Raw genomic sequence first — 14198 nt, forward strand, 5'->3', positions numbered from 1 at the left:
AACAGAGAATGCGCAGAAAACAAATTCCTGTTCCGTTTGATGGGGATATTCAGTTTGGTGTTTACATGACCCAATAAATATGACACAGGGCTCATATTGGGGTTTTTAAAAACCGGAATATGAGCAAATTCTGTTTATTCAAAGGGGTTATTGGTGTTTACATGGCCGTGCAAATTCGGGTTATTGCCAATATTCAGGTTTTAAAAGGGTTATTGATGCATGGAAACGCAGTCAGTAAGCGTCTGCAATCAAGCACATTTCCTCAGTTTCTTTCATGTGTCTTTCCTCTTCAGCTCTCTCTCCTCATGTCTTCATCCATATATTTCCATGCCTTTTACCCCCTTTTCTCTCTAGTATAGTCTAGTGCCCTACTCTACTCTGCATCTGCCTGTTGTATTCCTGATGTTCCTTCCTCCTCTGAGCGGGGATGGGCAGCCTGCCAGCGGCTCACTTAGAGATGGAGGAAGAGGGGTATTGGTTGAGCTGAAGTGAGGGATGCATGGCAGTAAAGGTGACGGACAGACTGGAGGACAGGAAACGGAGGGGGACAGAGGGATGAGGGGGAAGCAACAAGCATGAGAGTGACTGTAGTGTGGCCAGAGAGCTCGCTATCTCCGCTTCCAGCTTTGCTGCTGCTCCTCTTCCTCCTGCAGCTCCCTCCACCTTCCTCCCTGCTCTGTTTATCTCCTGTACATCATGGCTCCTCCACCTCCACAGGACCAAACTCATGCTCCCTGCTTCTACCCATCAGGGATCCTAAGGGCCAATCCCAATACACCCCCTACTTTCTAACACTAGCCCTAAAAAAGAAGCCACAGATTTTAGGGCACTTGTAATCTTCCCAGGGCCCAGTCGCAATACTCAATTTTTTCAGCACCACCCCTACATTTTGCGTGCTACGTCACTGTGTGGTTTACGTTCGGGTACGTAAGCGACTGCGTAGTTACGTTTGCACATACGTCACACCATATCAGGAAGCCCAGAGATAAAAGCTGTTTTAATTTCAGCTGTAGCGCTGTTAATATGCCATTTTATTAAGTTTTAATATTTTTTCAAGCGTAAAAGTAACCGTTAAGATCCTCAACCTGGGCTCAGTTTATCCAAATAACGCCTGTTAAGAAATTTGATCCGATGTTTTCGGAGAAGAGCCGAGAATTATCGCTGGCTGAAATAAATAATTTAGGAAGATAAATGTTGGTTTAATAGATGAAATCTAACAGTTGTAGCTACGCCTGTTAAGAAATTTGCTCCGAAAATTTCGGGATTTCTGCCTGCCGGCTCAGGAGTTGATTTATGGTTCCGCGTTAAATTGACGCAGAACCTACGGCGTAGGGTACGGCGTAGGGTACGGCGTACGGCGCGCGTCGCCGCGTAACCTACGCCGTAGGCTCTGCATTGGTGTAACGCGGAACCATAAATCAGACTTTATTCTGGCGAGGTTTGAAAAAGACTTCGCAACAACGGGCAAACAAGTGATTATGTACATTCACTGAGTGAATATTATGAAAGTAAAATATTATTTCTCGCTAGAAATGTAATCAAAGCGCATTTTTATGCAGAAACTAACTCTAAATATTGATTTTATTCACTAAAAAATAAGAAATGTCCGCCATGTTTTTTTTTTTTGATTCAGTCCCCAAATGACGACGAAAAGCATTCTGGGAAATTTTTCTGGCCCTAGTTCAGCTAGTGAGCATCGGAAAACCCTTGATCCGTAGGGACAGATTCATAGCCACTACACTAGTTTTCTCCACTCCCCCTAGATGAAAAGAGGAATTGGGACACCACTACCCTCACGGGAACGTGCAAAATTTAGGGGTAGGGATGAAAAGTAGGACTAGGGGGGGATTGGGACAGGGCCCAACTGGACATGTGCATAATGAATATTTACGTGCACTGGTTTCAAAATGAGGAATCATCCTCTCACAAGGATTATTGACAAGTTCTGAATGAGCTGGAGTCGATAAGCTCATTGTGGATGGCGTTACAGTAATTGGATTGTGACGAAGCCAGAGCGTTAACTCGACTTTACAGCAGATTTTTTCTGTTTTTAAAATGGCGTGAAGTCTCAACAGTACCCAGGTGGGGGAAAAAAGCCATCTCGCAAATGTATCATTTGAGAAGGAGAGGGTTGTGTCAGAAATACCTGCCACTCTCGACCCCCGTGGAGACCAGGACGACGGTCTCAGAGATGGAAAGTGAGCAGGTTTTTGAGGGTGTTGGTTTTTGTGCTGGAGAGACGGAGGAAATTAGCTTTCACTGCTGTAAAACAGCAAAGGAAAGACTACAGGTCACACCTGAACCTGGACCGGCTGTAGCGAGAACGTCAGCATTATTACGTTCCTCGGTGTTAGAGCTCGACGTGTGAGAAGTTGCAACCAGAAGTTGTTTGACAGTTTATTTAATAAAAGAAATCACATTCAATATTTATGCTTCAACTATGTGACGACTATACAGGACTGTCTCAGAAAATTAGAATATTGTGATAAAGTTCTTTATTTTCTGTAATGCAATTTAAAAAAAAAAAAAAAAAAAAAAAAAAAGTCATACATTCTGGATTCATTACAAATCAACTGAAATATTGCAAGCCTTTTATTATTTTAATATTGCTGATCATGGCTTACAGTTTAAGATTAAGATTCCCAGAATATTCTAATTCTTTAAGATAGGATATTTGAGTTTTCTTAAACTGTAAGCCATAATCAGCAATATTAAAAGAATAAAAGGCTTGCAATATTTCAGTTGATTTGTAATGAATCCAGAATGTATGACATTTTTGTTTTTGTAATTGCATTACAGAAAATCACAATATTCAAATTTTCTGAGACAGTCCTGTATTTGAAGTATAGTTTTGTATAACTTTATGGCTTTCTATGCATTCACCAGCTTTGGAGACAAAAACGTTTTTTTCTTTCTTTTAAAACAGGCTGTAAATGTTTATTTACGATGCACAGTTGTAGGTAATTTCCAATAGGAAGGCAAGTCGAGTCAAGTTGAAAACTAATGGAAAAGAAAGGGCATCAGTTATTTGAGTAAACAGAGTTCGACTCACTTTCAGACTCGCCCCCTAGTGGTCATTCCCGGAACTGCACACTATGCTGCTTCTGCATTAGTGTAGTAGACCGGATGTGTGTGTACCTGACTCCACTAACACTTTCTGATTTCTGGCCATGTAGTAAGTCTTGGCATCGCTCCTGTATCTCACTCCACCTGCTGAAGGAAAAACTAATACAACATCGCCTCTTTTACTGACACATGAATATGCACAGATAAATTGCGCACATTTTGATTCAGTGTGTAGAAACGGGCCTTATCCTACTTTTGTGTGTTGAGAATGTGAGTAGAAATATAATAGGTTGTCCTCAGTCAGTTTATCTTTGTTGTTCTAAGATAAATGCTGTGTGAAATCATGGAGAAGTGTGTTTATTATGATTGAATATTCCAGCATAGTTGTTCATTGCTCAGGTGTTGGAAGCATCACTTGATGGTTGCTTCCGAGAGAAATTAGCAATAATCTTTACTTGAGAGATGATCAATGCGTAGCTGTTACCAACAACCTTGTTAGTAATTGCTCAGAAGTGTGAAAAATAAATGTGTCGTTCTGCAGTAATGGCTCATAATAAAAGACCTGCTGTTCAGAATGAATAAACTGGATAAGAGTTTCTCTGCAAAACTGGATTAAGTGAAAGTCGATGGTCGGTGTTTTATACATTTTCTACTGCAGTTTTCTCTTTAATTTGAAGCCTGCATGTGTCCAGCTACAGTTAGGTATCCGTAAAGGATTTATTGCATAGCTGCATTCAGTGGCGTCAATTCAGTGGAAGCTAAGGTATGGCAAGGTTACGAGTCACAGAACTTAACTATAGTATCAATCAACACGTCCAGCAAATACTCATCACAGCAGTCTGCTATGTAGCTTATCTGTGTGGTCAAGAACATTGGAACTTTTTCAAATGCAGTCTCGCTCACTGCAAAAACTCAAAATCTTACCAGGAATATTTGTCTTATTTCTAGTTAAAATGTCTCATTTTTAGTCAAAAAATCTCATTACACTTAAAACAAGAGTCATCCCCAGAAAAATACCTTATTTGACCATTTTCACCTGTTTCAAGTAAATTTTCACTTGAAATAAGTAGAAAAATCTGCCAGTGGGACAAGATTTATCTTCTCATTACAAGCAAAAAAATCTTGTTCCATTGGCAGATTTTTCTACTTATCTTAAGTGAAAATCTACTTGAAACAGGTGAAAATGGTTGTTTTTGAGTCTTGTCTTAAATGTAATGAGATTTTAATAATAGACATTTTAACTAGAAATAAGACAAATATTCTTGTTTAAGATTTTGAGTTTTTGCAGTGTAAAATAACTAGTGAAATCGATCATGTTGTTCTGATTTGCATTTGTAGTTATTCTATATGTATTAAGTAATAGAATAATCAATACAAAGAGACACAGAGTAATTCCAGAAATGTATTTAAAAAAACAAACATTTACTCTTAGCATTATTATTGTTCTACGTGGTTTGTGTTGTGTCCATCTAAAATCCGTCAGGGGTTTTCTGATTTCTGGTTCTTTTTGTCTGCAGTCCTCCGCTCACCCCCACCTCCCTCAGCCCTTCCACCCCCCCGTCCACCCCTGTATCGCCGGGGGCTCCGCCTGGAGCGGCCAAGCACACCTGCAACCACCTGCACACCATCGGGGGCCCCGGGGGCCAGAAGAACATCTGCACCCGCTGCAGCCAGAAGAAATGGCCGCTGATCAGGAAGCCGTCGGCCCGCAAGGCAGAGCAGCGCCGCAGTCACTACGGGGAGGTCACGGTCCTGTCTGTGGGCAGGTGGGTGTGAAAGAGACTTTACTGCAGCTCTGCAGCTTGTTGGATGCACTGGAACAATCAAACATTAACTTTAAATAATCACCAGTGAACATTCCTCTCCTAATGACATTGGCTGTAAGTTAACTGGTGACCTGGAAAATACAAAGGTAAAGGGTTTGAAGCCTGGGAAGTGGAAGCTTCAGTGGTTTACCAGCTGAGGGGGGGCCAGCGCCTCTTAAAGGGGACCTATTATGAAAAACAGGTTTTTTTCTTGCTTTAACATATATAAAGTGGTCTCCCCTCAGTCTGCCAACTCAGAGAAGGAGGAAAGCAACAAAATTCTGCAGTGTCTGTACAGCCGCCCGGATGAGCCGTCCAGTGTGATGTGGATCTACGAGCCGTTCAGATTCTGTGCATTTTCTTTACGTAACCAAAATGCAAACCACACCCACGACTATAAAACCGTGTAACTGCATTTAAGCGTCCGACTATCGTAGCACTGCGTGACATCGGACGCTCTCTGTCCATCTCCCTCCAGCAGCTGCCACTTTATTGAGGTTTTTGTAGTGGAGTGAGGAGGAATCATAGAGATAACTTCTCATTTCAACTAACTGGATCAGCCGTTCCTCATCCTTCACCGTTTCCTACAGCGCTTTCAACCGGCTTTCAACGCGAGCGACAGGAAGAAAATAGAAGCAGGGCGTCCGACAAATGTTCAGCTCAAAACGGCGCAGCGACGCGGCGCTGCGTCCAGTTAGGACAGTCCAATAGAAAATAAAGCAATTGAATTGATTTTGTCGCTGACGCTCGCTCGCATCGCATGGGACACAGTTTAAAGCCTGAATTATGGTTCCACGTTACACCAACGCAGAGCCTACGGCGTAGAGGGGACAGCGTAGGGTACGCGGCGCCGCGTAACCTACGCTGTACCCTACGCCGTAGGCTCTGCGTTGGTGTAACGTGGAACCATAAATCAGCCTTAATAGTGTACGCAGCCGGCTGCTCTTCTGCCCAGAGCGAGGCTTTGTCTCCTCCCCTGCTACACGTCATTCAGGCAGCCAATCAGCACAGAGCCTCATTATCATAGCCCCGCCCACTCAGAATCCTGCATAGATAATGAGGTTAGAGAATGGGAAGATAAAGACATGGATCAGAGGCTTAATTTCTAATTTAAATAGAAAAAACAATCAAAAGCTTGTTTTTAAGACATTCAAGGCCTGTTTAAAATAGACATTAAATGCCATAAGAGGTCCCCTTTAAAGGTACACAAACCAGGCGAGTGACTCCCAAAACCTGTTGTTAGAACCGAAGAACCGCCGGCTCCTGCTAGACTCTCAGGAGAGCAGCAGGAGCATCATGTTTGGTGCATTTCTTCTCTTTGCAGCTTCGTTCATCTCTCCAGTTGCTGTTAATGATGCCACTAATACTCATGATATATCAGAGTAGAGAGGAAAATAATCCAGTTAAAAAAAGCTGAAAAAGCTTTTTAATCTCAGATGTCAGTTATGTAGCATGTGCTGACATCCTACAGTGCAGTACCACTTAAATCTTCATTTACAGTATAGTATTTATTGATAAATCCACTTAACTTGAAAGAATACACAGTGGCGATGTAAAAATAGTTAAAGTATGGAAAAAACAACAATTTTCACCTGTTTCAAGTAGATTTTCACTTGAAATAAGTAGAAAAATCTGCCAGTGGAACAAGATTTTTTTGCTTGTAATGAGAAGATAAATCTTGTTCCACTGGCAGATTTTTCTACTTATTTCAAGTGAAAATGTACTTGAAACAGGTGAAAATTGTCAAATAAGTAATTTTTCTGGTGATGACTCTAAATGTTGAAATAGCAGTAAAACCACATTCATTGATGAAATGACATAAGGGATGGAAAGGGGGGATGGCAGTTTTACAGGGGGGATGATTTGGACCGTTTTTATTTCAGGGGGGGATGCCATCCCCCCTCAACTCCAGTACTGCCCCTCGCCCCCGCCATGCCTGCACCGGTAAAGCCCGGAGAGTGCTCAGCCTCGTCAGCGCCGGCGTTTCTCATCCTTAATGTCCTGCAGAGCTTATTGGGATGCAGAGAGGCTGCTTTTCATTTGCACTCCCAGACGTCGGTCGTGTACGCACAGGGTCAGCGTGACCTGGATCCCAATATTCATTTGCTGATTTGATTTAATCTCTGTGTGTGTGTGTGTGTGTATGTGTGTGTGCATAAACAAGGAGGTAGAGACAGATCTGTGGCACCAATGACAACTGAATTTACTTTGCAACATCATTTGTGAGACAGTGTTTTTTTTTTTTCTTGCTTACTTACTTGAAACATGCTCTCTATAGGAAAAGTAAATAAACAGCAGGTAAATTCTGGTACATTTTGGCCTAGAAAACTAGTAGTCCCCAAACTTTACTGAAGGAAGTCGACATCAGTCACAGTGCCACTTCTATTTTGGTCTTTCAGACGTTAGTGTGTTCCCACATACGAGCAACAGTGTGTTCTTTTTTGAATAATCCGTCTCTTGCCCCTGATTCAGGCTCCCACTGCAACAACATGTCAAACTTCATGCTTTTATTTCTTTGTTTTTGTCAGGTTCCGCGTGACAAAGTGTGAAAAACCCGCCAAGGAGCGGCGGACTCTGTTAATAACAGACTCCAACGGCAGCGTCCCCTCCACGCCCACGGAGACGGAACCGCACAGCCGAACCGTGTCCGAGTCCCAGCAGGTTCGTGGAGTACAAACCGTCTCAGTTGTCCTCCTTTTCTTCCACCATGGCTTTCTCTCATCCTATTCCATATTTCCACCACATATAAGTTATATTACATGTAGTTACTCTTTATAGCAGAGGTTTTCAACTGGTTTTGTCCCAGGAACCACCATTATAACCAAGAAGCAACTCGGGGACCAACTGCTTGTGGGGATGCTTGTTTTATTTTGCACCTTGCTTTTAAATAAGAGTATGGGCCTATATAGGCTATTTATTTGCATCAGTGTCTATTTTTATTTGCACATTTTGCTATAAAAAAAACAAAAGAAAAAACAGTCAATGAACAATAGGAAGCCAAGAGGGCTTATAATATTACAAAGTTCACTCTCACTCATTTGACATAATTTGGATGGGTAAATTATTCACAAAAATGAATAAAAAATGGAAAATTTACAATTTCACGGACCTGCAATACCGCCACGGACCACCAGAGGGCCGCGGACCACCGGTTGACAATCCCTGCTTTATAGTAATGACAATGTAGAAAAACAAGACAGAAGTAGTTACATTATTTACAGGACTGTCTCAGAAAATTAGAATATTGTGATTTTCTGTAATGCAATTAGAAAAACTAAAATGTCATACATTCTGGATTCATTACAAATCAACTGAAATATTGCAAGCCTTTTATTATTTTAATATTGCTGATCATTGTTTACAGCTTAAGAAAACTCAAATATCCTATCTCAAAAAATTTGAATATTCTGGGAATCTCAATCTTAAACTGTAAGCCATAATCAGCAATATTAAAATAATAAAAGGCTTGCAATATTTCAGTTGATTTGTAATGAATCCAGAATGTATGACATTTTTGTTTTTTTTAATTGCATTACAGAAAATAAAGAACTTTATCACAATATTCTAATTTTCGACAGTCCTGTATATTCCAGCAATGAATATGCAGATGGTACAATTTAAATTGCCCACCTACCACCCCCACTGGAGTGAAACTTAAAATATTTGCTGTCATCTCCTAGTGAAGCTCCAGAGCTCATCGACTGGTATTCGGATCATCAATTCAATTCAATTCAATTTTATTTATATAGCGTCTAATACAACAGAGTTGTCTCTAGACGCTTTCCAGAGACCCATACCCAGAACATGACCCCCGAGCAGTTATTACATAAACAATGGCAGGTAAAAACTCCCCTAGTGGGAGAAAAACCTTAAGCCAAACAGTGGCAAGGAAAAACTCCCCTTTAGGAGGGAAGAAACCTTGAGCAGGACCAGGCTCATAAGGGGGGACCCTCCTGCACGACGTTAAGAGTCTGAAATGGAAATGATACCACAGCTGATGCAAAGTTACCACGTTTTCCCTTTTCTCTCACTGCAGCCATCCCCAATATTATAAATCAAAAGTAGCAGCTGGACTACGCACCAGATCCCAACACTACAATCAGGAAGCGCAGTTTCTAATATGTACAGTACTTAATCACCATTAAATATGTAGGATGTTGCTGATCTGCCAGAAATGATGAGTTTTGAAGTGGTCCGTTGAACATCACGGGCCATAATTGTTGTTTTCCTGCTTGTGAAAGTGTGGCCAAGCTAGCCGAGCATTGATAAACTGGAGGCAGTGTTAGTTTTTTTAAATGGAAAGATAGATTTATTATTTCTTAGTTCATAGCCGCAAGAATTGCCAGCCCAGAGAAAAAGAAAAAAGAAAACACAAAAAAAAATAGAAAAAAAAGAACCAACTCCAAATCTAATCAATCACTAACTACTCTTAAACTGCAACTTCACTTCAATAATTAAACTGAACTCATAACCCTGAATTGTGGCATTCCAGTGTTTCTCTGGCGTATTGACAGTTGTTGCCTCACGCTCACCTCAGACCAAAAAACATTTAAAAAAAATCTCTCAAACCATTTTATTTAACTACCTGGACTAGTCCATTGGACATTACTTCTAAAAATCAGTCAACTATATAACTCTGGGGGTGATATATGACAACATTCCGACTCAAGTGTTTACTAGTATAACTTGTGACTACTACTGTAATTGCTAATTATTGATCTAAGAAATAATTATTAATCTCTAGATAACCCATCTCGGTTTTGTTCTCACTTTATTTTCTTATTTAAGTTTACAGTCATTGCACTACTACTACTTTTATGTCACTGTATTAGTATTTTTTAATTTTTATTTATTTACTTTTTTTTTTTTTAAATGTATTGTTATTTGTTTTATTTTTTGTTTATTTTTACTTATTTTTTGCTATTCCCAAAGGAAATTTAATGATGATAACCATGGGGGGAGGGATGGGGAGAGGGAGAAAAAAAAAAGGTATGTTCATCTGTTTTGCTCTGTATTGTGGAAACAATCTGCCAATAAAAACATATATATAAAAAAAAAAAAAAATCAGTCAACTATTCAAAATACACATTCTGTGCACTCTGCTCCAGCGGTTCTGCTCAGGCGAGGAAGAGCAGGCTAGAAAGGTGGACACCGTCACTCAGAGCTGTCTGGGAGATTTGTGAGGCCCTGTGCAGAATGGCCGGGGGGGGCCCTCGCAAAATCTTTGGGTTTTTTGGGTCGGATCGGGTGTCTATATGCGCAATTTTAACTCTCCAATTAGCAAAATACTGGATACAAACACATACACACGTTTCATTATGAAGCATTGCATTGACAAGACATGACAAGTCAAGACATTTTTTATAGTAATGCCTGTTTATTACAACATTGTTCACACACAAATAATCTTACATGAATCAAATCATCCCGTTACTGAGAGCGACTTGTATATTAGTGTTATAGGGGCCTAACTCAACTGACATTATATAGTGTGTGATTCATTCCAGTTCTACACAAAACAAAATCGCCCCATAACTTAACACATTAACAACAATATACAACAATATAAGTCATAATCTTCTCAAATTATAGAGGCTAAATAAATGAAAACGAAGAATATGTGGCTCGACTGCCCCAGGGCGGGGCCCCGCGGCTGCTTGAGACCTGGTCCGATCAGTGATTTTTGTAACAAATTTATCAAACGAGCCTTTCAGAGAGGCATTAAACTCTTCCATTTTCTTTAGTTTTTTTCTTTTTTCATCCCCTGATGGAAATTTCCTGAATCTGTCGCATATTGTGTGACAGTTTGTTCCACACTCCACCCGTCAGAGCAGCTTGTGTCTGCACTTGGTCTGATCAGTTGTATTGAACAACAGACACGCGCATCATTGCACATATATTTGCGGCGGCCCTGCCGTCACTCTACATTGTCTTGACAGTCTACTTGTCAGTAGTTCTTTAAAGTGGTTGCCCGTTTCTCAAGCCGTCTTCTAGCGGTTCTTCTTTAAACCCAGTTAAGACTTATCTTTCACAACATCATTTCCAGGTGTGCAAAGTTTGCCTGGCATCGTCGCTACTTGCTGTGCTGAATTTCCTAATAGAATTTGTAAACCTTTTAGAATAATCCCGTTCAAATTTGAGAATCACCTATCGCAGCTGTGGCACTACGTTTTTGTAGCGAAGTTGAAAACAAACGGTGTTCGTTTCAGACCCTTTTAGGTGCGTCACGCTCGGCTGAATCCACATTCCTAACCAAATTTGTTTTAGGGTGGAGAAACATCGTGCTCCTCGGCATCCGTGTTTGCCCCATTTCTCACTGTTTGCTCCCGTATTGACTCTTGGTTTTCTCATACGGGCTTGTGTGAGGAAGAGCGATGCCCGAGACGAGGAGGAGGGATCTCTGCACACTCGTGATCGGGCTGAAGCTTTAACGGCTTAGGCTCTGTGGGCTCATGTTTAGGGCCCGAGCACTTACAGTGCGAAGGCCCTATCGTATCTGTAGGAATTTTCCTTTTTCTTTCTATTTTTCCGACGAAAGGAGGGCCTTTTTTCCCCCTAAACGTGCCCCAAAAGTCACCAATTTTTGCACGCAAGCCAGGCCTGGCGATAAATTTGATATTTAATGGTTTGCATTAATGGGCGTGGCCTAATGGCTCAACAGCGCCCCCTAGAAAACTTTGTGCCTCAAGCCCCACAATACGGTTTGACGTACCGGTACATGCAGGAAAATCGGTACACACCTGTATCATATCGCAAAACTTAAATAAAAGTCTCTTGGCGCCATGGCCGAAACCGAACAGGAAGTCGGCCATTTTGAACTAATCGTGTCATTTTGGCGCAATTTATGCCATTCCTTCAGCAATTAATACGGCCCGAACCGTAACGTGCACCCAGGTGTGTTATACATCAAAATGTGCGTCTCCATCCTGCGACAACACGCATGACTTCTTTCTTTCAAAAGCGTTACCGTGGCGATGCTAGACGCCAAGAAGCGCGCCAACACTTCATCTGATTGGTTCAGACAGAAAAAACTTTGTGCCTCAAGCCCCATAATACGGTTTGACGTACATGAACGAAAATCGGTACACACCTGTATCATGTCGCAACTTGAAGAAAAGTCTCTTGGCGCCATGGCTGAAACCGAACAGGAAGTCGGCCATTTTGAACATTTTGAATTAATTGCGTAATTTTGGAGCAATTTATGCCATTCCTTCGGCAGTTAATACGGCCCGAACCGTAACATGCACCCAGGTGTGTTATACATCAAAATGTGCGTCTCCATCCTGCGACACTACGCATTACTTTTCTCTTTCAAAAGTGTTACCGTGGCGACGCTAGACGCCAAAACGCGCGCCCCCCCTTCATCTGATTGGTCCATATTTGATAGTTCCCCGAAAGTCACCAAATTTTGCATGCAAGCCAGGCCTGGCGATAAATTTGATATTTCATGGTTTGCATTAATGGGCGTGGCCTAACGGCTCAACAGCGCCCCCTAGAAAACTTTTATCTGCCATAACATTTGAATGGTTTGACATAGAGAGTTGTGGGTGGTGTCACTTGAATCGGTATTGAGTCCTTGAGCTTCATTGGCCTGAATTAGCCCCGCCCCTTCTTCTGATTGGTTGTCCCTATTTTCTGCTATAACTTTTGAATGGTTTGACATAGGAAGTCGTGGGTGGTGTCATTTCTGATATGCTTATGGGGGGCGGTGGCCGTGAGTGCGAGGGCCCGTTCATCACTGCTTGCAGCTTTAATTTACGTTTGTTCTTCTTTTTTACCAGGAGACAAAAGACGACTTGGACAAAGAGAAATGACGGAGTTCCAGGTAACTTCTGATTGGGTCAGCTGCTTGTGTGTCGCAGGTTCCTGGAGCGATTCCTCGTCTAACGCTTCTTCATGAATCTTGCAGCTTCTCAACGATGGAGGAGAAGCAACACCTGGGCACTTTTTTTTTTAAGACAAAATGAGACGGGGGGGGGGGGGGGGGGGAGAGAGGGAAAGAGAGACGGAGAGAGCAGTGAAACATCGGCGCAGGAGGGATGAACAGATCCAGGAATCCTCCCACCGCCTCGTGGTGCCACAGGAAGTGAAGCGTGCCATCACTGCTGCTGCTGCTGATGATCACGAAGGCAGTGGTCACTGTCCACGTAGACGGGGAAGAAAGTGCATGTATGTCTGGTTGAAACTCACTCCTTCCCACCTGCAATATATTTGTCCTGATGTCCCCCAGAGGGCGGTCGATATCATGAAGGGAGCGGTCCAGCACGGTCCCACTCAGTCTTATTACTCAACTATTCAACATGCCCATGTGCTCCAGGATGTGTGTACATTTGTTTTTATAAGTGTAAGTATGAGAGTTCTTGTTGTTTTTTTTTGTTTTACATGTTTTTAATTTATGAAACCAAACCCCAGTAACGCCAAACCAAAGGTTGTGGATCCTAAAGAGAAACGGGACGGAGGCCACGGCGCCACCGAGTAGATCGGAGCATCGGCCAGTGCTGGAAAAGAGAGTGATGTACAGTAGAGGTGTTCTGGTTGTCTGGGCCATTAATCATCCTCATAGTCCTCGGTTTTACCCCCACCCTCCCAAATATGATGTTTTATAGTGTTTTGTCAGTCTGACCTCAATAAAGAACGTGCAGATTTCAAACGGCAAAAACTGATATTTGACACCAACGAGCCTTATTTCCCCCCGAAAGCGCCACGACAACCTGCAAACACATCGGCACGTTGTTTTCTGCAGAAGCTGTCTTTGTTATTAGGTTCAGCAGGTGGCGAACAACCATAATAAAATCTGTTTTGGTTTTTCCACCAGTCGCTTTAGTTGCTTAGCGCTTTACTTCAGATTTCAGGCTCGGCTGAAGTGACGCAATCGTCATTTACTCACTGGTGGTTGAGCACCGTTAACACCTGCAAACATCTGGCTTTGGGTTGAGCCGGTGGTCGTCATGGGTGATATCCAGCTCCGATTTTCAGTTCATTTGATGGTGCAGGAGTAGGAACAGCTCCCCTTTTTTTTTTTTTCTACAGAAACACACATTTACCAACTAAGAGGAGTTGCAGACAAAAAAAAAAAGAACGTGTCTGAAAGGAGCCTCACTCTTAGTTTATCATCTCATCTCTAGTTTCATTGGTCCTGGCAATGGGTGCACCCTTGTTTTTGTTTTGTTTGTTTTAATTTAATGTTATTTTTTTGGATAAAAATGGTTGAAGAGGACTAAAGGAACCTAGAGGAAATTGTGAATATGAAATCTAAAGCCTTGACGTTTAAGGGTTGCACTGAAAGGTGCTGAGGAGAAGTGACGGCCGTTACACGTTTCTCTGTGA

At 42.0% G+C, this 14198-nt stretch overlaps 1 protein-coding gene across 2 annotated transcripts in view; it reads left to right on the forward strand.

Moving 5' to 3' along the window:
- rell1 (RELT like 1) overlaps nucleotides 1–12865 on the forward strand; it is a 55062-nt gene extending 42197 nt beyond the window's left edge. For both annotated transcript variants that reach the window (XM_061710349.1, XM_061710350.1), the window contains 4 exons: nucleotides 4584–4832; nucleotides 7400–7532; nucleotides 12653–12696; nucleotides 12781–12865. In XM_061710349.1, coding sequence (XP_061566333.1) covers nucleotides 4584–4832; nucleotides 7400–7532; nucleotides 12653–12685 — 415 coding nt within the window. In that variant the 3' untranslated portion in view covers nucleotides 12686–12696; nucleotides 12781–12865. The remainder of the gene's footprint in view (nucleotides 1–4583; nucleotides 4833–7399; nucleotides 7533–12652; nucleotides 12697–12780) is intronic.
- The last annotated feature ends 1333 nt before the right edge of the window (nucleotides 12866–14198 follow it).

Source organism: Cololabis saira, chromosome 20, assembly GCF_033807715.1.
Source record: "Cololabis saira isolate AMF1-May2022 chromosome 20, fColSai1.1, whole genome shotgun sequence".
Classification (NCBI taxonomy): domain Eukaryota; kingdom Metazoa; phylum Chordata; class Actinopteri; order Beloniformes; family Belonidae; genus Cololabis; species Cololabis saira.